General features: G+C 43.2%; 1 protein-coding gene across 1 annotated transcript; it reads right to left on the bottom strand.

The window, feature by feature from the left end:
* Nucleotides 1–3,616: 3,616 nt before the first annotated feature.
* slc20a1b (solute carrier family 20 member 1b) lies at nucleotides 3,617–24,934 on the bottom strand. The gene is made up of 11 exons (XM_076284215.1): nucleotides 24,650–24,934; nucleotides 22,437–23,181; nucleotides 22,001–22,141; nucleotides 21,458–21,543; nucleotides 20,912–21,008; nucleotides 13,594–13,713; nucleotides 9,633–9,842; nucleotides 8,387–8,951; nucleotides 8,053–8,238; nucleotides 6,593–6,677; nucleotides 3,617–6,273 (listed from the first exon to the last, which is right to left on the bottom strand). The coding sequence occupies exons 2-11, from the start codon at nucleotides 22,780–22,782 to the stop codon at nucleotides 6,109–6,111; spliced, it is 2,001 nt and encodes a 666-aa protein (XP_076140330.1). The 5' UTR covers nucleotides 22,783–23,181; nucleotides 24,650–24,934; the 3' UTR covers nucleotides 3,617–6,108.
* Nucleotides 24,935–25,783: the final 849 nt, after the last annotated feature.

Below are 25,783 nucleotides of genomic sequence, written 5' to 3'. Positions count from 1 at the left end.
TTGAAGAAACAGCACAATGCATATGGCCTGTACACTGCACACACATGTACACTGCACATAGTCAAAGGATTTTAATCTCAGTTAAAAGAAAAAGGCCTACTTTCATGTTAACAGCAACAGTGTGTGTTTATATGAAGTTTATAGAAAATTCTCAACCCCACCCACCCTTATCCCAGGCCTCATAGCCAGGGTTGGGTCAGATTACTTTGAAATGTAATCCATTACTGACTACAAATTACATAGCAATTTTTGTAATCAGTAACGTAATCAGGATTACCAAAAACATGTAACGTAATCTGATTACTTTAGGATTACTTTTAGATTACTTCAATAAATATGTCCCTTAAGTAAAAGACACCACCACTGAATTGATGAAAGAATTCTCATTCTATTTTTCTGTTTATTATTTCATTACATCTAAGAAATCTCTTTGCTCTGAGTAAAGCATTCCTGTGTGAATTAACTGATCGATCTTTTCCTCCAAAAATCTTAATGTAGCCCCTTGTTTTAGTGTTACCATTTACTTTGAGGTCACCAGGTCCCATTGTCTGAAAAACACCCAAAACTAATACATTTCTATAGCTATTCTCCACTTTTGGGGTGGTATTTTGGTGGTTGAAATTTTCCCCATCCCAAAATTGATCACTTAGTCATGGATGTGATCATGGATCACTATTCTCCAAACATGCACAACTCAGCTTAACCTTTATAAGGGCACACCTGGACAATGAATTTAGCTTTCGCTGGATTTTTTTGACCCAGGGACATGGCCTGAGATTGAATGACACCATGTCCATTTCAATTGTGGGGGTGAGAAAATTATTCCTTGGGGATGTTTTTCAACCAGGGGGACCTGGTGACTTTCTCAAAGTAAACGGTAACACTAAAACAAGAGGCTACATTAAGATTAGGAGGAAAAGATCAGGCAGGTGTGCTGAGAGACCTGCCCCAATAGTAAATAAGTTAGTAAGTAAGTATAGATACTCTTTTGATCCCGTGAGGGAAATTTGGTCTCCCAATCCGCGAATTAGTAAAGCACAGTGAACACACAGTGAGGTGAAGCACACAATGAGCACACAGTGAGGTGAAGCACACACCAACCCGGAGCAGTGAGCTGTCTGCTACAACGGCGCTCGGGGATCAATGAGGGGTTAGGTGCCTTACTCAAGGGCACTTCAGCCGTGGATGTGGGCATGGGAGAGCAGTGCTCAACCACTTCCCCCACCCACATTTTTTCTACTGATCGGGGATCGAACCGGCAAGCCCGAAGCTTGTCGAATTAAAAGATACCTAGGCTATCATTAAAAAGTTGCATTGCTTGCATGATAAAATGTAATCAGGTAATCCCCAACAATGTAACTGTAATCTGATTACACAATTTTTTTATTGTAATCTGGGCTGATTATAGTTACTTGATTTTTGTAATCTGATTACGTAATCCAGATTACATGTAATCTGTTACTACCCAACCCTGCTCATAGCCTACTTTTAAAACCCTTATGACCCAGAGGGGGTTTTATTGCTCGTGGAAACATTGTTTGAACATGTTTTTTAACAGTCTTGATGGTTGGATTAGAATAGGCCTAGTCACTTATTACAATCCCTATCCTGCTGTAGGCTACATTTGAACTTCGATACCAAACGCAAGTGAAGTTAGGCCTTCGACGTGATTTGCTCTGAGGTAAATGGTGTCCCTCTTTTTCCCTGATTGTCTTTTGAGCTGACAAGATACATACTGCCGAAGTAGTTTTAGAGACGCTTCTTCAACATTTTTCGTATTTCTGTTACGTGACTGCACATTCAAAAACATGGCTTTTCTGTGATCTGGAGAGAGAATTATTGTCAGTTGGTTCAAAATAAGGAAAATAGCTTATAGGCTACTGCAAAATTAGAAACCTGCAAAACAACAACAAAACGTAGGCATAGATGTAAAGACTAAATGTATAGACAATGAGGTCACAGAATTGGCTGCTGCCAAATAGCTACCCTTTGATCATAATTATTAGCAAGATGCATCACATGCCCTATTGGCCTTAGCTATTTATCATAACTTTGGGGCAGATGCTATCTAAATTAAAGTTCAAAGTTTATTGTCATAGGTAAAAGATAGTAGGCTACCAATTACAATGAAATTCTTACTTAAGTTTCTTCACATACATGAAAAATCAAATGAGTGAAATTAAATAATTAAAACAGTGAAAAATGAATCACTGTTTAAAGAAAGGGTCAAGACTCAAAACAATCTGATATTGTAAGTTAGGCTAAGCCCTGGCCTACGGCAATCGTCAACGTCAGAATAACCATCACGATATGAGAAAACCTTTAATTGCATACTTCTCAGTGGAAAATGTGCACCCATTTCATACCAACTTCTACACTGCAGATTTCTCCTTTAATTAAAAAAAAAAATCTACTTCCGTGTTGTAGGTGGCCTAAAAGATTTCAGTATTGTGCGAGACCCCACTAAGTAGCACAAGCACTTTCATAGCTTGTCTGAAAGTATGAATGACTGTACTTCTACACACCCAACATTATTCTGTACTGACAGTATTTTCTTAGTGCCTGCCATAGTCATCATAAACCGTTTTCAGCTTATTTGCACTGAAAAACCACTGCAAGAACATGAAAGATCTTCTAGGGCAGGTGTGAAAGCAGTAGTAGGCTAGGCGAACTTCCAACTGCACTTAATCAGCTAGATGTTTTACCTCTTATCTTGACACATTTTCTCAGTATTCAACTCTGTCCATATTGTACATCTACATTTTGAAAGCAAATTCTGAAGACCTTCAGACATGAGCTTACAGAAGCACATAAGATCCACTTGTATGTGTGTGTGGGGGGGGAATGTAATACTTTCTGAATCAGATCTCGCGAGCTTCAGGGTTTCACTCGCAGATCAGTCTGGATACTTTCCGTTAAAGAAAATTTGGAGCAGTTCACCAAACGAACGTCCAATCAGCGTTGGCTTTGAGGCGGGTTGAGGTGTGACGCAACGAACAACATGACGGCATCCACAGAGATGAGCATAGCTATCGCGCAAGTTTTATTCAAATTAGAAAGTATTCCTGGGTAAACTGTGAAGCTATGAGTCTCAGCCATGCAGCTGGGAGGAATGAACGACAGAGACATCCTCCAAGGCTGATTCCAGTTCATAATGGAGGAATATACTATCTTCAGAAGTGTAGGGCCTACCGTGAAAACTTGATGGGAATTGTCGTTGATTAGGTTCATAAATGGTAAGTTAAAACATCTTAACGTTTGTCACGTTACCTAACTTAATTGTATGTTAAACGGCATTAGAAGAATACTTTGTTCATCTAATTGGTTGATTTGGCCCGTCGATAACCAACCAATCGGCTAACCAGTATGTCCGCCCCTTCCCAAAAGTTCTTCAATGAAAAGTTCCCAGATGGATATGCGGAGCAAATCCATCTGGCGGAGTCAGATTACTGGGACGGCAAAGGTGGCCCTAAAATTACACCGTATGGACTAGAAACAAAAGTACTCAGCTACATTTTTCAGAGTTCATTGTTACAGCACTTTATGAATGTGACAGAAGTCTCGTTCACGAGTGAACCTAAGAAAAGGGACACTGAACAAAAGACAAGACAATTCCTAGTTTTACCATTTTTATTCACATTTTATAATTTTTTGTCTTTCAAAGTCCAGTCACAAATGACTTAAAAAAAAAAGAAAAAGAAACACAAACGGTGTATCCTGGGTACAACACTCACTCACTCACTCTCACACACACACACATCCCCAAAATATTTTCTTTGGTACCTAAAAAAAATGTAAGGCATCTACATGAACTCTAGGGTCTAGTTGTATTATGTAATGCAGTCTGCGCACTGTCAGCAGTTGTGAGAGGTGCCTGTGACGCAGCAACCCCCTCCGTCTTTCACACACTAGCGTGGTCCACTGCAGATGACACACACACACACACACACCCGAATCGAGCAGACACTGCTTGTTCAATTGCCAGCACGCAGGAGAGGGTTTGGCAACAGAGTAAACAAGCATGTGTTCATGCATGCGCGCGTGTATGCATGTCTGTCTGTCTGTCTGTGTGTGTGTGTGTACAGTATGTGTGAGTGCAGACAACACCTCTGTGTGTGTCTGCGTGTGTATGCTTGTGTTTTGAATGTGTTCCACTGAGAATAGCAAAGAGCTTTGTCAGTTGTTTTTTTTCCTTCTCTTTTCCAAGCGCAGAAGCTGCAATGCAGCAGGGCTACTAGAAGGCCGAGCAGAGCTGATGTACATTACACTGTCTTCACTACGTGTCAGACACAGTCAAGTTTTACAGGAAATTAAAACAAACAAAAAGACAGAATGGTTTAAGAATTAAAAAGTATTTATACAATATGTATATTGTGTTCCAGCATTGATCTCTTTCTACTTTCATGAGTATGTTTCAAGATTTTCAAATATGTTTTGGTAAACTGATATACAAATTTAGACGGGTGGGGGGGTAGCCAGCAGTCTTTCTGTGCCACTGCAGTAAGTTCTCAATACGGTGTTATTCTCCAGATCTACTGAGGTTTCTGTTGGTGTATCATAACATCTTAGGCAAGCCAAACTGGAGGCAAGTAAGAGAAAACAGAATAATCTCCTATCCCCTCCACTAATGCAGAGATGAGGGATCGAGAAAGAATCTATACAACCATCACAGCATTAGAATGGTAATACGAGAGGTCCAGTATCCTAGTAACATTCTGTTCTTGTTGAAAACTGCGTTATGGCAACAGAAAAAAAAAAAAAAAAAAAAAAAAAACACACACACACACACAAAAAAGACCTAATCCTGCCCACCCAAGTTTAAGTGCTCTCACACACACACGCACAAAGCCAAACTGTGCGGTTAAGCCTTACTAGACTATAGCATGACTAGCAAGTTTCTACCTTAGGCTTTTAGTAATGGTGGGTTAAATTTGGTTAAATGATTTTAAGATATACTTCAGAGTAACAAGCTCTTTTACAAGTATCTTGCTGCTTTAGATGCATCGATTACAGTAATTAAAAGCGTTTTTCTTTGCATTGTCTTTTTTTAATTTTTATTTAAACTTGCATGTAAAGTATTACTGAATAACACAAGATGGATACCATTCCCAGTGGGATACTGGTAGAAAGGTCTAGGTCTAGAGCTGTTGCATTGTAGTGTTATCAGATGAACAAGATCAGCTCAGTCAGAGAGAAACAAAATGGTCTGGTCTCTCCAGAACCTGTGCGACCCTCGACAGTACGGTCGTTGCAACCCAAACTTCTTCTAGATGTGCAGTGCTGGTTTCCTCTTAAGAGGAATCTTTCTACACAGACCCAATGAGACTCTTCTGCTAGACTTGGCTCGTAGAACCTCCTACCACCACCAACCACCACACACACACACACGCACAAACAAACAGCACTGTGTTGCGCTCCACTGTACTTAAAAAGCCCAGTTGCTGTAAACTACCTCGTTTTTTTTTTTTTTTGAGAAACCCAAATACTGCTCACCTATGCCTCTGGGCCAATGTGTGTCTCCATCAGTGAAGGCTAATACTGCATTGAAATTGTTCATGTGGTTGTCAAACTTGTAGAACAGTAAAAAAAAAAGGAAAATGAGGAAAAAAATATGTACATAATTACAATATAAAAATGAATCAATTGTCTTCCTTTTTTGTTTTGTAAAGATTAGCTATGTACAATGAATGGGCATTAAGATGGCAACGATAGAGCCAAGTCTACAGAAAGATGGCAAAAGAAAAGAAACAGAAAGCTGAAAAAGAGCGGTTCCCATGGCGCGTCGGCCCTGGCGGGTGAACTGAGCGTGCTCAGAACTGCCGACCGTGTGCCAACCGGGAATGCTGCAGCCAGGAACCCCAGGGGCTCCGTCAAAAGGGTTTTCTTTCTTTATTTATTTATTTTTACCCCGTTTGTTTTGATTGTTTTTTTCCTCCCTCCTCAATTACTCTCTCCAAAATATATAATGGGGGGGATAATGGAAGCAGCACTAAGCTTGCCTCACTCCACTCCATGCCACTCCTCACTCCTCCTTTTTCTCTGCACCTCACTCCACTCTCTCACTGTGGGTGGCTTGGTCCCCCTCTTCTCTCCTCCTCTGATGGGGTATTAGGAGGAAGGAAGGATGACGTAGGTGAAGAGGGCCATAATGGCAGCACTGATGAGACCGGAGATGGGCACCGTCACAAACCACGCCATGAAGATGTTGCGGAACAGACGCCAGTCTACCGCTTTGCGTGAGCGAAGCCAGCCGACTGCCACCACAGATCCCACCTGATACACAAACAGATTACCATTTAAAAATCGTACAAGCTAAAGATACGGAGTCAAGTTTCAATTAAAATTAATCATTTGTATGTCAAAACGTTTCACTTAACTTGCTCTGGTGTGCATACACACTTAAGCGTACCGCATACATGTATATTATGTCAGCGTTTCCCCTTTACCTGTACCGCTACGCTTTAATTTTTGCTGCTACTCTTCAGACATGTCGATTTGCCTTCATGCTCATATACCCACTATGCTTTAATTTGTTTGTGGGGTAAACACTGTATGCATAATCATCTCTCATATATTATACATCATATATTACCTTGCAGTGAGTAGTGGAAACGGGCAGACCGATGTTGGAGGCAACGACCACAGTGACGGCTGAAGCAAGCTCAATACTGAAACCACTGCGAAAAGAACAGAAAAGTAAGCATTAGAGTAGGGTTAAGCCAACCAGTCTTTGTGTGCGCGTGTCTTGAGTGAGATTAAAGTGCCGTTTACACAACGCCGGTCTTTGTGAAACCGGTGAGGTTTTGTTAACGGTTACGCCTTGCGTGTACACGACGCCGGCAGTTTAGGAGACTGAAACCGATAGCTTTTGAAACCGGCTTCCGAAGTGGGAACTTTTGAAACCGCCAGCTAACTTTCGCCGTGTAGACACCTGTAGCTGCGAAGCCGGCAACTTTATGACGACATAGCCCCACCTCTCAACTCAGCCATGGCACTCACCCTGACATGCTGCTTGTCAAAACAAACCAAACCATTTATTTATCATATTAAAATGTTTTTCTTTCCCCTGTCATGAGTTATGTGCACAATGTAGCCTATCAGCCTTTAGTGGCTAAGTTAGAAGCACACGTTAGCTTAACTTAGTTCAACATTAGCTTACTGCATGTTAGTGTTTTTTCCAGTGGTACTCAGACCTAATGCAATGCGTAGGCTAAGCATTTGAAATTTCACATAGCAGTCACATACCTTGAAAATGAACTTTATTAGTTTAACAGTTGAATTGAAAACCGAATTGTCTGTAGTCTCCTTATTTCATGCGACTTTGCCCTTATTAGACATTCTCTGGCTTAACAAACTGTTTCAACAATGTTTTCTTCTACGCGAAATTATCGTGAAGCTTCTGCACAGTGGCGCCATCGACTGGTCTGGCATATGCACTACAGCACATTTAGCCGGTTACACCTCTGTGTGTACACGCAAGGTTTTTTCTTGCCGGTGTCGTTAAAGGTGTGAAAGCGGTAAGAGAAAATCCACCCGGCGGTTTCGTGTAAACGGCCCCTAAAAAGGACCTTTAGACAGAAGATAATCTTATGAAGGCGTGAGGTCTGTGGCCACGATGTGAAGAGGTGACTGGTGCACTTCACACATATTTGCGAGTCAGAGACAGACACAAAGAGGGATGTGTCCCGAGCACCTGGATGCGATGACTGGCCAAGTTTCTCCACCAATGGCCTGCGAGTGCATCAAACATCGCACCTTCTCAACACACATGCAAAGTCTGCTGCTCATGGTCTAGGTTCTGAGAAAATGTGGTGTGACGTTGACTCTGCGTGTGAGTGTGGGCACACGAGTGTGTTAGCACCAGCCACAAGCTGGTGAAATATGAAAGTGACTGGTAGACTACAGACACAAAACAATTATTTACTATGATTTACTGGTGGGTTTGACCCATTTGTCTCTCAGTGACTAGTAGATGTCTTAAAAAGTTCATTTCCAACCCTTGTAACTAACGTGTGTGTGTGTGTGTGTGTGTGTGTGTGCGTGCGTGCGTACCTGGAGGGGGTGATTGGGGTGAGGTCTTTGCCCATGGTCTGGATGACCCGTCGTCCCCACACCCAGAGTCCTAAGCAGATGCCCACTCCTCCGTACAGCAGCAGCCAAATGGGGGTGGGGTTGTTGGACACCACCGAGCCACTCTCATACACCAGCCACAGCGCCACCAGGGGACCGATTGCATTACTGCAGGCAGAACAGAAGCAGAGTTACTCAAGAGGATCAAACAGACTTCCATTGAATAAACAACAATAGCTACACATAACCAACTAAGTGGAGTGCAGGGATTATAATCTTTTCCCTCTCTCTCTCACACACACACACACACACACACCTGACGTCATTGCCTCCATGTGCGAAGGAGCCGAAGCAGGCGGTGAGGATCTGCAGGAACTGGAAGAGCGTGGAAACTTCGGGTCGGTCGGCCTCTGGCTCCTCCAGCGAGCTGTGGCTGCTGCCGGCGTCCTCCTCCTCCTCGGGCAGTGTGAGCGCCACATCACCCTCGCTCAGCTCCTCGGGCGGCGCGCCGTGCTCCGCTACCGCGTTGCAGTAGCTCGTGTAGCTGTCCATGCGCACGCGCTTGCGCTCCTGGCCTGCGCCGGGCTTGTCGCCGATCTCGTCGCCGGCGCCCACGGACCTGAACTCGGACTCGCGGGGCTTGAACTCGCTGTGCATGCCGATGATGGTCATGGTGTAGGAAGTGTAGCTGTTGTTGCGGCGGATGGGCCTCTCGCCAGCCTCGCCCATGCAGTCGCCCACCTTAGCCAGGTGCAGCTTGTGCAGCAGGTCCTTGTAGAGGCCAGAGTCCTTGTGCACTGTGTGATACTGGCTATAGCCATTGCTGGGGATGTGAGTCGGACCAGAGCTATTGTTGAACTGGACGTGAACCGTCTTTTGGACTGAGGGGGGAGAACACAAGAGAGGAGGAAATTTAGTTTTTGAATGCTGCGTTTCATTTCTGAAATCTTCATCTTTCACCATAATCTTAAACAATAAAACAGCTATTCTAAAATCAGTGTAACCTACAGCCTCAAGTGGCTTGTTGCTTTTCTGAAACAGTTACTACATATATATGTGGCAAGACTTCATAAAGTAAAGGCATAGCATCGAGAAATGTAACGATTTATTCATAGATAAATCATTCTTCCAAGAAATACATTTCCTATCAGAATGGTTGCCAAGCAACTTCGAGACGCAGCTACTCTAACTTTTGTATCGGGTTGTGGTAGCGCAGTAATATAGAGCAAAATGCGGTCATGGTGTATGTTTGTGCTGGATTTTACAACAGCATCGAACGCAATTCAGCCAATCATAATCAAGGACCGGAACTATCTGTTTTAGAATAAGGTTTTTACTCTCCCTTTACATTTTAGGAACATAATGGCACAACACCTTACAACAAGGCTAAGTTTGATTTGAACCTTTAAGTGTGTACTTTGTGGCGATTCATAACGCAAAGTCTGCCTTAAATCTTCAAATTTGAATCTCTGGTTTTCAGAAATGGCCAGCTATGATCTAAAGCAAGTTGCAGACGTTTGTAGCATACACTCTTCAGGGGAGCAACTCCTGACAGAACTCACCGTTGTTGGTGTTGGTCTCCACATCCTTATCTTTGTAGTCGGGGTCGTCCGAGTCTCCGATGTTGAAGGTGACACGACGCTCCTCAGCCGGGGGCGGGGCCTGAACAGGGGTGGCGGGCTCCTCTGGCACAGCCTTCAGGATGGGGCACGTGGCCAACTCACGCTTCTCCATTAGTGGACTCTCAGATGGGCTGGAGGACTTGTTCTCCCCTGAGAGAGAGAGATAGAGAGAGAGAGAGAGAGAGAGAGAGAGAAAGAGAAAGAGAAAGAGAGAGAGAGAGAGGTGATGGGGAGATGCAACACAAGAGAGCAAGGAAAGGAAAGAATGAAAGAAGAAAGAAATAGGGAGAAAGAAAATGAGGTAAGTACATAATCTGATACTGACACAGACAGACGTGTCCAAACAAAAGGGGCTTTTGCCTAATCAAAACCATGGAAGTCTCCCTGGTCAAATTCCACAGCGATAAGCTCTAATTAGACGGCTCATGTTTGTCAAACAAAAAGACGTATGGAGCCCAAAAGGAGAACGACTGATTCCAGTTGAAAGGGTAACAGCTGCTCATGTGGCATGAGTGCCATGAGTAAGCAGATTTGTAACAGAGCGAGAGGCCGGTAAGAGGCTCTCTGGCCAGGCTTCAGACAGGCCTTGTGACTGTAAAAAAAAAAAAAATAGTAAAGAAAAGAATAACTCTTAGAATGGCTCTATGCTTATTATTATAACCACAAAAAAAATGTGTAAATGTTAGGAAGAAAAACACAAGACCCTTACAATCAGTAAGCCAGTAAAACGATGCATGTCTGTGGTCCAGAGAGAGGAACACAACAACACATTAATAAGGCATGGAAGACTGGCAAGTTCAAAAAGCCCTTCACTGAAAACCAACATCCAGCAGCATAGATTTCCACTGCGGAGCAGGAATCCCTACGGATATAGTTCAAATAGAGATGAAGGCAGTCAACTTCTCCTATTCCACATACAAAACGCACAAGCCACCGAGTGCCCTGAAACTAAAACCAAAGCAATGGCGTCTTAAAGTCACACACTGTCTCTCTAAACGGCCACACACACACACACACACACACACACACACACAAACACCCACATCTGGGGCAAGCATGGGCAGACGGGTTAGATAAAAGTCAAGGGTCAAAGGCTAAAGGAACCACTTGAGGCATCTTGTCTAAGGTTTGTCTAGGTTCTCTTAGGACTGTGGCCTCAACCCTTGTCTCGGATCACTGCAAGCTCTCCATCTACCCCGTCAACACCTTAAGCGCACTCAGGCTATTCCAGTCCTGGCGGCTGAGGCCAATTACTGGATCACCGTGACCCAATTTGAGGCAAATGAACGTAAAAGGCCCAGACACTACGCCAAGCGTCATATGACCCAGCAGTTCCAATGCAGCCTCTCCTCACGTGGGGTGACTTTGTATAATCGTAGACAATAACCAACGTACAAATTCATGCTTCTGAAATAATACAGGGATGCCCTATAACAGTTCTATGCACCTTAAACCAGGACGTCAAGGTAAAAAACACACACTATATTATACAAAAAAACAATCATGACTCTGCTCTGTACAATATATACGTTTTCTAATGTGCATTGACTACAAATCTAGACTACATCATGCATGATTCCAGAGACCAGCCTGAGGATTACCCCTTTAGATCTCAACACTTCATCAGAACAATTAGGTATGATGACAGCAGAAGCCAGATTATTTCCTGTTCCTGTTCAGAGCCAGAGGCAGATTTGGATTCCCATGACCGTCCAGAGGGACTGCCAGCCAGGGTGGACAGGTGGACCCTTGGCCTGACGCCGTCAGCCTGGCAAGGCACTGTTCACACAGCTGACTGACCTGAACGCCCAACTCAACTCGGCCCAGCCCACACCTCAACTCGCCTGCCTCGTGCGTTTGATCAGTGGGAACCTTAAGTTTTAAATCCAGGATTTAGGTGCACCATGTGACAGTTGGAGCACGAGCAAGAGGAGCTTGGGCATCTTTTTTTAATAAAAAGTTCTGGCAACGGCTGCTACTTTGAGCGACGTTGAGCCACTCTGCGGTTTCTAGCCACTTAGCGGAGTTGTCTTAAATCAACCTCACGGCTGCACTCTCCTGACTAACTGGCCATGTGACCAAAGGACGGGCAGATGAAAGGCAGGCGGCACAGCACAAGACAGTTACATCTGCTGACTCACATTGGTCTGCTAATGCAGTTTACAACTCAACCTTTTTTTTCCAAACAGGGTTTGCTCTGCAGTCCTCATCATCAGAGCTTAGTAATTAGGGAGGGGAAAAAAAATTAAATAAATAAATCTTTTACACTTTCAAGCCACATGCACCGCAGCCAGGGCTTGACATTTAAGGTTGCCTGGTTGCCCTTGGATACCAAATTGTTACAACTGGCAACCAGATTAGATTGGCTTTTGCAACCAAAACCTCATGCCTGGTTGCCAAGCTAGCAACCACTTTTTAAAAGTTAACGTTGAGCCCTGACGACGACACCAGTGGCAGGGCAGGTGCAGTTCAGCGGACATGCAAATCAGCTTCTGAGGAGCTCTGCCCGTCTAAAAATAGCTCCCGTAGATCCAGCTACTCAGCTGGACCTAGATCACAACTACAGATGAAAAGAACAACTACAGCTTTCGAGAACAAGGGTGATTCTAGACACAACTGCACATTTCACCCCCTTACAATGATAAGGTTCTATCTGACATTTTTGCCAAAATTTGAGTTATTGACATTCTTATTCTGTGATACCTTAAAAAGATGAGGTGAGGTGTTTCTTGTAATTGTATGCATTTTTAGGACATTGGATCTAAAAAGACGTTTCTTCCGCTTAACAGTATGACTATATGGAATTCTAAAACGTTTGAAACACAATATCTCAACTACTCCGAACGTAGATAGAACCTTATAATTCTGAGGGGACGAAATCAAATCAAAACAGGCTGAGTGTCTCTGTGCAGTAAGAAAGATAAGCAAGTTGTTCACAACTCAAGTGTGTTTCAGATCTGATCTTTGTGAAGGTTACGTCAGCCTCTAAAGACTGAACACAGGTGTTAGAAAATGACTTTGGACACAAATGCTTCTGGGCACACATGTACAAGTCACTGAAACATGGATCTGCACCTGGGCGGATTAAGGAAGGAAGGATTAAGAAAACAATGTGGTTTTTGTGGATGTTTGAGTTTAAAAGATCTTAATGTGAAGTGTAGCTTAAAAAAAAAATATAATAATAATAATAATAATAATAATAATAATAATAATAATAATAAATATATATATATATATATATATATATATATATATATATATATATATATATATATATATTAGGGCTGTCAAAATAACTGATTAAATTTTGATTAATTAATTTGAGAAAAAATAACTGATTAAAAAAAATAACGCAGATTAATCGATTCATATGACCGTTGACCCCGAGCCGTTGTATTCAGTAACCATTAGACTGTAACATGAAGGAGAGAGAAGAAAATGTGCTGCCTAGATCATTGATTGGAACATTTACTTTTCAAAAACGGCTTGATGGTGTTGATAAAAATAAAATGTTGATTAAAATAAAGTCCTCTGCAATGTATGTGATAAAAAAAACTTCCCGAAGCACTTTTTAATTTATTTCCTCAGCATATTAGGTCAGATCATAGATTATTATGGCCATTATTAAAATAATAATAAAAGAGTTTTTGAACTTTAATGTCACTAATGCTGATTATTCAATGATTCATTTGAATTTAAATATTTAAAATACTTTCACAGCAAAAATCATATATGCGATTAATTTAGATTAATTAAATCACAGAGTATGTAATTAATTCGATTATTTTTTTTCATCGATTGACAGCCCTAATATATATACACATACATACATACACACACACACTGTATAAAAAAACACCTGCGTATGGAGAGCAATGTGTGGAATTCAGAGGGTACTTACGGTCAATTTTCTTTCTGAGGCGAGGACAAACAACGAACCAGACGAAGAGGGCCGTCAGGATGGCGAACCCGATGGAGATGAGCAGCGTGCCCCACCATGGAATCTTATCGAAGCCCAGCACTGTGGACCCAACGATTGGACGACAGGAGGGGGGATGAACGTGGGGAAGGGGGAGAGAGAGGGAGAGGAAAGAGAGAAGGTGCTTTTGAGAAAAGACGGCAGCAAGCGCTACCATTCCCTCACCCCAATCCAGACAGACAGACACACACACACTCAAAACAGACACAAACAAGCCAGCAAAAACAAAAAACAAACAAGAGTGCGCAAACAGGGGACATCTGGAGCTTTGGCTATTATTAGTCAAACTGGTCTGCTGGTCTGACAGTGGAGCAGACGCGGTCTGCTCAGGACCTGACATCACACTGGCTAGACCACAGAAGGGAAAAGGGTGGGGGAAAAGGGTGGGGGAAATGGGAAAAAAAAGAAAAAAGAAAAAGGGTAAAAAAAGGGCATGCCATTCAACCTCATGAAAATTGTTGATCCAGAAATCCAAGTACTGTATAAGCAGGATGGCATAGGAGCCTCGTCATGTGTTATGGAAAATGCAACACTCTAACGTTACATCAACCCTTTCCTTACTTATGAAAAACCGCCTGGGAGGGTAAAGGGAAAGGCTGACACCACGGTCTGGCCTTCACCCGGCCACAGTGGCCCTGGACTGGGTGGGCAGGCTGCAGCAGAAGGGGAGGGAAAGAGGGAGGAGGGTATGGCCGCACGAGGGTGGCGAATGCCCCGTCCGAGTGCAGTATGCACCGCATGTCTGGGCTCTTGCGCAACAGCACCCTGCAGACTGCCACAAATTGGGGGTGGGGGTGGGTTGGGGGTCCAGCGCAAACAACGTGGGGGAGAAATGTCGCAGTGATCCAACTTGCCCGCCTGCATTTCCGTGCTGGACATTCACCACTGCACATGGTCACCAAGGACCTTAAAAGGCATTGCAGCAGAGCAGAGCAGGACACCCAAATCACCCCCACAAATCCCACCAACACAATTTAAAAAAAAAAAAAAAGAAAAAAAAAAGGATAGAAAGGAAGGGATATGCTGTAGGAGGAACCGCACTGGCTGAGGAGGCGCGGCGGAGTGTGTGCCAAGGCTGTGGTGGTGGCGGCAGCAGTGGAGAGGGGGATGTGACCAGCATGTGGAGGAGAATGGATGAGGGGGCTGCCTGGCCAGATGGCAGCCATTACAAATACACCCGCTCACCCAACCACAGACCCCTTTCATCTCACACACACACACCAGTGTAAAGAAGGGGGTGTCCGTAAAAGGTCTTATGATTCACAACACTTTGGTCACGACTAAATAATAAACCAAATAAAACACTCCAACTCCATAGGGATAAAGACTAGAGTGAAAAATAAAAACCCCAAAAGACAAAACCCTCAGTAATAGAAGTATGCGTGCGTGTCCCTGTCTGCCTATGTTTGTGAATGTGTGTGAATGTGCGTGTGTCTGTGTAAAAGTGCGTGAGTGATATTTGCTGAAGGGCATAGTGTGCCGGGACCGGTATCTTCCCCCTCCCTCCCCTCCAGCGCTGATTCACACACGGGCCTCCTCACATGCCTTTGCAGCAGACTGCGGTAAGACAGCACGCAGGAAAAAGTGTATACTGCTGTTACACAACACAAATTATCAGTTAGGAGGAGAGCTTGATGGGGAGAGCAAATAGTCAACAAGACAGAGAGAAGGGAGGATGAGGAGAAGGGAGGATGAGAAGGGAGGTGCACGTGGTGAATGAGAAATGATAGAGATGAGAAAGTGAGAGCAAAAAAGAGGACATAGCTAAAGAGAGAGCCAGAGCTAAGACTCAGAGAGGGAGATAAAAGCTAGCCTCTGTGATGATACTTCAGACTTCGGTTGCTGCTATATACAACTACCATCATTATGGCTCCCACACACAATTGCGTTCCGTCAATGCATGCCAGTGGGTGTTCCCGACGGTAGCTATGCAAATTACTTGAAGTATAACCGTAACTTGATTGGCTGGTGCCTTCTGTTGTTGTTAGTCGGTGCAGCAAAAGTTGAACGGACGGGAGATGGACCGACAATTCAGTTCGGCAACGGATGACGTAAGCGCATGTAAAGTGGATAGGATGCGTCTCCAGCACTGCACCGCACACAACTGTGTGGCAGCCTTTACCATCTAGTTTCCAAGGTGTGTGCAGATAAAGATAGATAGATAGATAGATAGATAGAGACAGATAGATAGATAGATAGATAGATAGATAGATAGATAGATAGAGAGACAGAGATAGACAGACGCAGCTGGCTGAGTTTGTGTAATTTCCTGAAGTGGAAAGAGATTTTGTTCAGGTCTTAGCAGATATCCTTTGGTTGAAAATAAATCTTTTCTATTCTTTCCTCTTAATTCCACATGTTGCGACTCTCGCTGGTAACTGTTAACTTATCCAAAAATTCACGACTAACAAAACAGCCATCCGAACTGCACCTCTTGCTTGCTCCGGTTTCCGCTTTGGCGCACTCAGCTGAAAAAAATAGAGTGGTGCACAACCTGGTGCGATCTACGTCATATTGTCGAGCTACCGGTCGGGAATGTTGAGTATGTAAGACGCATCAGAGAGAGAGAGAGAGAGAGAGAGAGAGAGAGAGAGAGAGAGAGAGAGAGAGAGAGAGAGAGAGAGAGAGAGAGAGAGAATAAATGGAAACAGATATGCAGAGAGAGAGGAAGGGAGAAGGCGAGGACAGCGGAGTTGTTCGCCATCACCATATCAGTGAGACTTCAGGACAGTGTGAGACAGGTGTTGCTTGGGGTGGGTCTCATTTTTGGTGTCCTAAAAGAGCCCCATGGCTAAAATAAGCCACATCAACCTTCCTCGAGTCCATTTAGTCAGAGGGGTGCTGAAAACGAGAGGGGTGGAGTGGAAAGGGAGGCGGATAGGGCAGCACAATTAATTGATTTTTAATTGAAATCGCAAGTTGAACAAATGCAATTAGCTAATAGCAACGGCTGCAATTAAAGCAGTTCACAACTCTGTCCCAATGGCTAATCTTGACATGAATATGAAAATCATAAAAGAGACATGCTCTTTGTGTGACAAACCATGAAGCTCACCTAACAAAAATGCTGTGCTTCTCATACACTAAGCATGCTGACCAATCAGAAGTGGTTTAACTTGAAGTTAAATTTTGAATATCGAACTGAGGCTCGACTTACAAAAATCATATCACAAATCAAATCGCATTTTGATATTTTCCTCTAATTGTGCATGAAGTCTTAGAGGTGGACAGAATGGCTAGGCTAAGACTCGGGATGTTTTGGCCCATTTATGCATGTGGGGACACTCTAAAACCACCCTTCAAGCCAAAAAAAAAAAACGACAACAAACCACTGCATTGACGCCGGCTGACTAGACTCCCTCAGCAAAAAGAAAATAAACTCCCACAAAAGTGGCAAGGCCATTCGTGCATGCAAGCACGCCACGTTGGGTACAAGCATGGGCGTGGCGCCATACCCACTTCCTCTCCCTTCAGCGTGGCCTCCCCATTGGCCAATAGTACAAAAACAAGGGTGTCTGTGTGTGGGGGTGGTGTTTTTTCCGCCAGGAAGGGATCATCCCGCGTGCCTGTGGCATAGCGATGACTGTCTCTGACTCAACACGGGGTAGGCGAGGCGCGGCACTCTATGAGTTTCCTCCCCTTTCTCTTTTTTTCCCCCCACCCCTCTCCTTCCATTCTTTCCTCCCTTTCATGGAGCCAATCTGTCATTTCCATCTGGAAATTTTCCATTGTGGACTTCCTGTGCTGGCTGGTTGTCTGTTCTGTTTGCACGAGTGGGGCAACAGGCAATAACTGCTTTGAAAAAAAAAAAAAAAGAAGAAAAAAAAACACACACACACCTGAGACATAAATGAGAAAGGTTGACAAGCCTAGAACCATTGAGCATCATAAAATATGTTAGTTTACTTTAGTGTTTAACGGATGACAAACAAGGGCCATGATGTTCTAGCCATTTCAAGTACCACACACCCATCAACTGGTTACTTATTGCCAAGGAGTTAATTTGGCAAGACTTGTGGCATTATTGCTGGCTATAGTCTAGTTGTCGATGCACCACTAAAACAATACATATAAATAACCCTCTTCCTTTCTGCCATTTTAACGGGTCATATAAAGTCAATTTTGCACAACTTGGGTTTCCCCATATACTAAACAAAGTCAACAAAGTCATTCAGACAGCAAAGGTCAATCATCTGCCCCCACCCCAGACCAGCCCAACAGTTTGTTTTTGATATCCAGGCAACCAATGCCCCCCGTCGTCTGTTTTCCAAAGAGGAATCAGACCAGAAAATTTGCATTCCAGCACAGAGACAATGTCTGGTGAAGGGGGGTGTGTGTGTGTGTGTGCAGTTTGGGGGTGTTGGAGGGAGTGGCTTATGAATACCATAAGCTCCTCATGACTGAAGCAGCCACTTGGAAAACTACCCACTACTGACTGAAAAGATTAAACACTATCGTAATTTTTATATACTTAAAAAAAAAAAAAAAAAAAACCTTCAGTGTACATGTTCTCATTGGGGGAGTGTTTGGGATGGGGTGGGGGTTGCAGGGGAGTTTAGCCTGTCCGGTGTGTCAAAGCGCTGACACCAGATTGTGGTGATAAAGGGTAATGTGACTCCGGCTTTCTGTGGCCTGCATAGAGTGAACTGGGGGTGCGCGTGTGCGTGGGTTGGGAGGTGGTAGCAGAAGCTTCCAGGCATGCTAGTAGCGAACACTGAATGACTTGTTAGGTAGCTAGAGCCTGTGCTATAACTGGGCCTGTGTGGAAGCGTGTGACACAGGGCCACATGATTTACAATCCGCTGAGTGTCCCTGAGCTGCCCGAGTCCTCTCTCTGTGTGTGTGTGTGTGTGTGTGTGTGTCTGTCTGTGGCAGGGTTACGTATAACACCACAGAGCTGCTGACTTGAACATGTCAATCCAGTGCAGAGACGTGTTCACACCCCTATGCACCTCGCAGGCCAGCCTGCTGAGCCACAGGGCCATACTGGGTTAACTGTAAGCAGGAATGTGACACAGGATCCCTCAGTTCTTCCTCACACGCCTGTTAGATAAAACTAGAACAAGGAGTACTGAACTGAAAGGGAAGGGAGTGGGGGTGCGTGGGGCACCTCTTTTCACAAACCCCACCTCATCTCACCGCAGTCTTCAACTTCTAACTAGTTCAAGACACACACCCCCAGTTTTATAGGCCCTCAAAAAGGGAGGGGGCGCAATGGTAAGAAACACGATCTAGCGCCGGTGTTTATGAAAAACAAACAGCTGAACACGAGACATATAACCTAATTAATCAGTGTGAGTGTGTGTGGGGGGGGCGAGGGGGGATTACATAACTAGAAGAGGGAGTTGCTCTATACCTGAATGAACTGGTTGGGAAGAGGAGCTAAAAGAACTCCTTCAATGGATTAAGAAGTAGTAATCTGGTAGCACCTGACTTGGGGAAGCAGCAGTTTAAAGAGGCCAAAGATCAGGATAATCCTCCCCTTTAATCTCTTTCTGCCACTAGCAGCAATGTGGGTCTCAGACAGTGTGCGTATGTGCTACGAGATGATGAGCATCACTTGTCTGAATGTGTGCATACATGAAGTCAAATGTGTGTGTTGCTGCTGGGCTTAGCTTCTTACACTAGGTCAGCTCCCTCAACCGTGTGTGTGTGTGTGTGTGTGTGTGTGTGTGTTGAAGACAGAGTGTAGCATAGTTTTTTTTTTTATGGGTGTACTCTGGTCATCCTCTGTTGTGAGTGGTACTTACATTTCTGTTTATTGTCTGTGTCTAACTGTTAAAAATGTTAACGGCCTTTAACCCTCAGGAACAAAACACTGAATTACAGTTACGAGGAATATTTTACAGGAAAGGTCTGCCTCCCAACTTGAGTCATAAGGATAGGTCAGGGAAAGGCACATCATACTTGGATAAGACAACTGGGTGGGTCACAAAAACTTTAAAAACAAGTATCAACTTGACTGGAGCACAAGATAAGGATGAGTAGGATTTTATCCCATGATGGCCTAATTACCGCCAAATCTGTTACGACACTGCTGTGACAAACTGTACTGAATTGAGGCTCTATAAAAACATTTAAAAAAATAAAAAAAAGAATTCAGACACGTTCCAGAACAAAAGGTGAAATCAACAAAGAGCCTGTCTAATGTCTGGGGCACGCCAACGTCTGTTCAGAGGAGGGGATAATTAAATTTGAGCACAGAGGTCTAAATCCTCTATATGTCTGATTGCTGAACAGTATTTCACTGAAGTAGTCTTCCCAAAAATACAAAACCCTGTGGCTCGGGCTAGTTCCTAGTCATCTTATATAGACGGAACTGTAACTGTAACCCACAAATACATTTCCACCACCATTTGCCAGTTTAAAGCAATGACTCATGCCCAAGGCCATGTTTAATAGACTGGTTTGTTCTGTACAGATGCACAAGTACTCCAAATCCTCATTTGTTCCAGAGGGCCTCTGTGCCTGTGCTGTGTGTGAGTGTGTATGTGTGTGTATATGAATAAGGCAGGAGGTGTGTGAAAATGCAAGTAATGTGTGTGTGCGCACACACACTCAAAAAGTGTGTATCTGGTCATACTCTGGCCTGTAGCCTTCACTTAATGGCCAGGGCCAAGAGACTCCGTGATTTGTTGATCCCTGTAGGTAGAAGAACAAAAAAGGAGCAAAAATTGCTCATTTAATGGGGGTTCAAAATGTGGATTGATTTTTTTTTTTTAAAGAAGAAAAAAATAATAAAAAAAAATAAATGTACCATTTGAGCACACAGAAAAAAAAATGTGCTTGCAGTTTTCAAAATTTACCATGACTAGGGTAGAGGACTCGTTTCACAAAACTGACAACCTCATTTCATTTCCCCTCCCCTTTTCAATAATTTTCTCCAGTGCTGGACAAGGACCGAGTGAGGATCAAAACAAGTAGGGAGATGGAAAAGACAGACAGAGAGAGAAACCACAGTGCAAAGTCCACCATCATCAACAACAACAACATTGAGAACATCATGACCCATCAGCTCACTAGAACTCCAGTCACTGTCCATTATCCAGTCCTCCTAAGCACTTACTGCCTTTACTGGGGCTGCCCTGAATGTTGTGGACACACTGGGGTAGGGTGTTGTGGGTTGGGGTTCTCCAGGGAGGTGGTAGCCTTGTTTAACTCACACAGAGAGGCTGACAGACATGCAAGAACATGGGGAGGCGAGGGGGGTGGGACAAAGACACAAGACTGTGATACTCACTCGGCGCTCCAGTGAACATGATGGAGAACAGGTTGATACCCATGGTGACCGCGTAGAACACAGGCAGAGCTTTCAGGCCATTGGGCACCGGGTCTTTCTGTGGGGGAGCGAATCAAAGAGAGAGAAGATTATCATCAGTATGAAACTAAACACCAGAGTGACTGGTCAGCTGACTACAGCAGGGTGGAGATGAGTCACGGGAAAGAAAAAAAAAAGGAAAGAAAAAAAGAAAGGGGTGTGTGTGTTATGCCAGATTACATTGGGCAGTCATGGAGCAATATAAAGAGCATGTGGATAAGTTACACAAACACAATAAAAAGAGATATCGAAAGAATAAAGGTTCAGCTACCCTTCTGCAGGGAACACTGCACCTTTCAGAACTGCTAAAGGAAGAACACTTGAGCAATTACTGTCAGAATATTTCTAACAGTCTAAGAGGAAGTGCATTACATAGGACTGGCAAGAAACTAAGCTCAATATAATGACCCTTCTGTACTTTGGCTGATAAACCCAGAGCTATCGAGTTTGTCAAAGAACTCAGCTTACCTTGTGCAGGATGAACATGCGGACAAAGTAGAAGAGAACGCCCGACATGATACCAGAGAGAAGTGGCGAGAGAAACCAGGAAGCAACTGCATGGACACAAAAGAAAATGAATGTAAATCAGGTTTATAGGCCAAGTATACTTGCGTATGTAAGGAATTTGGTCTCTGCATTTATCCCATCCTTGAATTAGTGACCCACAGAGCACACAGTGAACACACAGTGAGGTGAAGCACACACTAACCCAGAGCAGTGAGCTGCCTCGCTGCATGTACAAGACAAGCTACACGTACATGTAATTGCAGTGCCTCATTTAATTCATATTCTATTTAACCATTTCAAGATTTCGGGAGGCCACACACAATCAACTCTATGCAAATAGTCTACTCAATAAGCAGTTGCCACATACAGTCTTCCTATAGAACACCAAGAGGGCTAGACTTTTATTTTGAAACTTGTATAGATCACAGGCATGCTCTGAAAAAAAAAAAATAATAATATAAAAAAAAAAAAAAAAAAAAAAAAAAACACAACAAGCAGACTCACCAATACGCAAGAGCTCGATCCATTTGACCCCTACATGACCCCTGGCCACCAATGTGAAGCCGATGGTCGCACCCACAATGCAGTGGGTTCCAGATATGGGCAGCTTGAGAAACGAGGCCATCAGCTGCCACACTGCAGAACCTACAAGCACGAGCACAGAGAAAGACACGCTCAGCACTGTATGAAATGCCTATAGGAAGTCTGGGTTCACTCAGACACATCCGCGCTCTTCTGCACATGTACTCATGAACTGACGTTCTGTACTAGAAAATATGATAAAATACAACAGCCCTAATGCCGTTCTCAGAGACTATAGTATGGCCAGGTGCATCACATATCCATAATAGATGTGTAATAACTTCCTGTAACAACAAAAAGAAAGATGCTACATTTCATTCAGGCTCAATTAAGTATCCAACACAAACTGTTAACTTACCAAACATGGAACTGACAGACCCAGCCATTAGCACGTGTTCAGAGCCGTTGTACATGTTCACGTCGATGATGCCCTTGCGGATCGTCTCGCTGACCTTCGCTCCCAGGAGCACCGAGCCGAGCGTCTCGAACACCGTGGCCAAGATGCAGGCCTGCCTCAAGGTCACGACCCCGGACCCCACAGCGGTGCCGAATGAGTTGGCCACGTCATTGGCACCCACGGAGAAGGCGAGGACGAAGGCAATGATGAAGCCTACTATAAGCAGCCAGAGGTAGCCCTCCACGCCTGATTGACTGGCCAGTGCCATGGTCACCAGGGCAACTGAGGTGATAGTTGGTGAAACCATTGTGCAATTTTTCTTTAATTTTCTCCTTCAAGATACAAGTATGATGATTTCACAATCTTACAGGGAATGTCTACTAAATTTGGTAGGCAATCTTTTTCCACAGCAGCAAACTGGAATAACTTAGAATTGAGGTACTAGTGTTATAAGTGATATTTCTTGCTATAGCCCCCAGACCAACCCACACCCTTTCGATACTAGTGCTCAGAAACAGCAAGTAAGAACTGACTTGCTCTTCTAGGAACAGCTACAAGTTAAAGGGAACGAGGTGGAGAGTGGGTGGAGCTATTGCTATCCTCTCAGAAGACTAGTTTTGCTACAATTCGTCTGGCTTCGGTGAATTAAGCAGCCTGTCAGAACGCCCATTGTGATATAGCCACGGTAGGTGAATGAAGGAACATCCTGAAAAGGAAAGGGGACAGAGAAGACAGAAAAGTTGTTTCCTGGTTATGCAACGACTTCCCACGAGGAGTGTCAAGACACCATGAAGTTCCTAATTTATCACCCTTCCTTTCCTCTAACGTTCAAGTATTTACTCATTCACAATAAACGTCAGTTTAATAATATAACATAATATAACAAAAAACACATTATAAATGGACTTCACGGTGATGTCTTTTGAGCGAATCGGCATGTACATTACATATTCAGATCAAGTTATCTTTAACTATATATATATAATATTTTTTTTATATATATATATATATATATATATATAACGATTACGCAATGTCTCAATACAAATCATTCATACGCTAACTCCACTACTCGGAATTTTTCAGCTTTTAACCAGCGTTTTGCACATCCCGTATTCATCTTTCGCAAAGGAGGCCACCTCACAAAGAATAAGGTTTTATGTCGCGTGAAATGTCACAGCTGAACCAGTCATTCCTAGCAGCAGGCTAGGTTTTCATTAAGAACGTAAGCCATCTTATATTTACACTTCCAAATGCTCCCATAGAACGTTACAGACTGGCAGCAACATAGGACATGTCAATAACAATGAGCGTAAAGAACCAAGAATTGGAACACGATTCTGTAAACTTCGGTGGCCAAGTTCGCTTACCATAATGTTAGACGTTGTTTCTTTACATTAATTTTACCTTACGACACGGAGGCCATTTTAACCCCACTGGAAATTTTGCCAGCCAATTGTATACACTTCGTGACAGGATATACGACAGTCAGGAGAACGCGCGGCCATACATCGTTGTGACTGAACGCAGAGATAGAATACAACGTATAAGAGCAACTATGTGCTTCTCTATGAATGAGGATCCATCTTGAAAAGCGTGTTCCAAGTCAGCTAACGTTAACCAGGAAGCTACGGTTAGCTAACTAAAATAAGACGCATACGTTATTTCACTAACGTTAGTGTGACCGCTGACAACACTTAACTGTAAATTTTAGAGAGCACACGATGCAAAATACACGACTATGTACGCGAGATTATGGCAAATTTAATCGTGTACTTTTCGTACAGATGACGCGATGATAGGTGGCTGTCTAACACGTGTCGTCATTCATTCAGTTTTTAATGGTGCAACATAAGCTAACAGTTAACGTTAAGGTTAATTCAAGGGAGGCAGGAAGCTCTTTGTAAAAACAAGACAAAGATAGTCAAATGTCAGTGATGCATAACAGTATTTTAAAATACCACCATCAGTAACTATATATAACTTTACGTTGTCTTACAGTATAGTGACATAATCGTTGGTCTGATTTCACAAACTGCTAAGCTGCGTAAATTAGCATAGCAGGCTAACATTATTTACTGACAAAGGAGTGGTAGTTCCGACAGCCAAGAGAGAAGGAACTCAGTATTATCTAATAATAGTCTGACATATAATAATGAAACCTAAATACTCACCACACACAGCAACAATGAAGTTAAAGATGAAAATCGTCTTTTAACCTTCTTCAAGTCTATGCAGCCCGCCCTAACCACTAGATTTCGGCGCGCGCGGGATGTGGAATCTAAATAGCCTTTGACAGTTAGTAATTTAGTAAATTGATTTCGTATATCTATTTATTTTACTGAGACTATTGAGCGATTTAATTTCCTGATGATTTTTAAAAACTAACCCTCACTACTAGATATGCGCTGCCTGACTCAAGTCGAGGAGAAACGTACTTTCACGATAACTATGTGAACAGCCCTTGTGTGCGTAGTAGAGTGGGTGAGGGATATGCTTTTTATGGACAAGTCTGGGAGGCGGCAGCTATGACGTGAACCCGGCGTGTAACTCCGCCTTGACCTAGGGGCTGGATATGCTGTGAGAGCGAGTTGAATGAATGGACATGACAAAATCTTGTTTAATTTCAGTGTGTAATGTAACGTAGTTTATTTAAATAAAAAAATATCATTAATGTTCTTACGGAGAACAAAATAATCTGAGTTCACATCAGATCACGCATCGTCACTGACACAGGCCTTGGGTGCAGCATCACTCTGATTCTGGTAAGATGAAAACTCTACATGTGTTGACATGCCAGACTAGTGTTTAACAGTAGGCTAATATCTCCAAATTCTTATTTTGTGATAGGGCTATTTGATCCCATAGACAATGCCAGTAGTTCTTGTTTTTTATATCGAATTCGTTTCTTGCTTGCTCAGTGGCGGCCACTTACTCAGTGATTGGCCTTTCACACCCTCTTGTGGTCTTTTTAGTATATTGCCAAGAAATAGTCTACTGTATTAGTTAGCCTATATTGTGATACTAACTAAAATTACTTAAATAGTGCTGGTATTTTGCTAAAAATAAGCTACTGAAGCGATATTGTCAGAACTGGGCTTAGACAGTAAATTTGAATAAATCAAAAGTTGATCTTCCAAAAACAACCCAACCTTAAAGGAACCAGACATCTTTTCATGTAACACTAGGCCTACCTTGATTTAACAATAAACACCTCAGAAAACTTTGGTCTTGCAGCAAATGCACAAAAAGAAAAGGCACAAATACTACTTTGTGCAATAAAACAACATTTTCAGCAAATAGATGTT

Source organism: Alosa pseudoharengus, unplaced genomic scaffold, assembly GCF_046254945.1.
Source record: "Alosa pseudoharengus isolate Yale_2024_CS ecotype anadromous, Long Island Sound unplaced genomic scaffold, YU_APseudo_1.1 YU_APseudo_1.1_scf_14, whole genome shotgun sequence".
Lineage (NCBI taxonomy): Eukaryota > Metazoa > Chordata > Actinopteri > Clupeiformes > Clupeidae > Alosa > Alosa pseudoharengus.
Note: the sequence above shows the minus strand (reverse complement) of the source record. Positions and strands in the feature narration are given on the sequence as shown.

Coding starts and splice junctions, on each gene's coding strand:
- slc20a1b (XM_076284215.1), bottom strand. CDS start 22,782: ATGGTTTCACCAACTATCACCTCAGTTGCCCTGGTGACCATGGCACTG. Junction 21,544..22,000: donor GATCGAGCTCTTGCGTATTG/GTGAGTCTGCTT, acceptor GTGTCCATGCAG/TTGCTTCCTGGTTTCTCTCG. Junction 8,239..8,386: donor CATGGAGGCAATGACGTCAG/GTGTGTGTGTGT, acceptor TTCTGCCTGCAG/TAATGCAATCGGTCCCCTGG.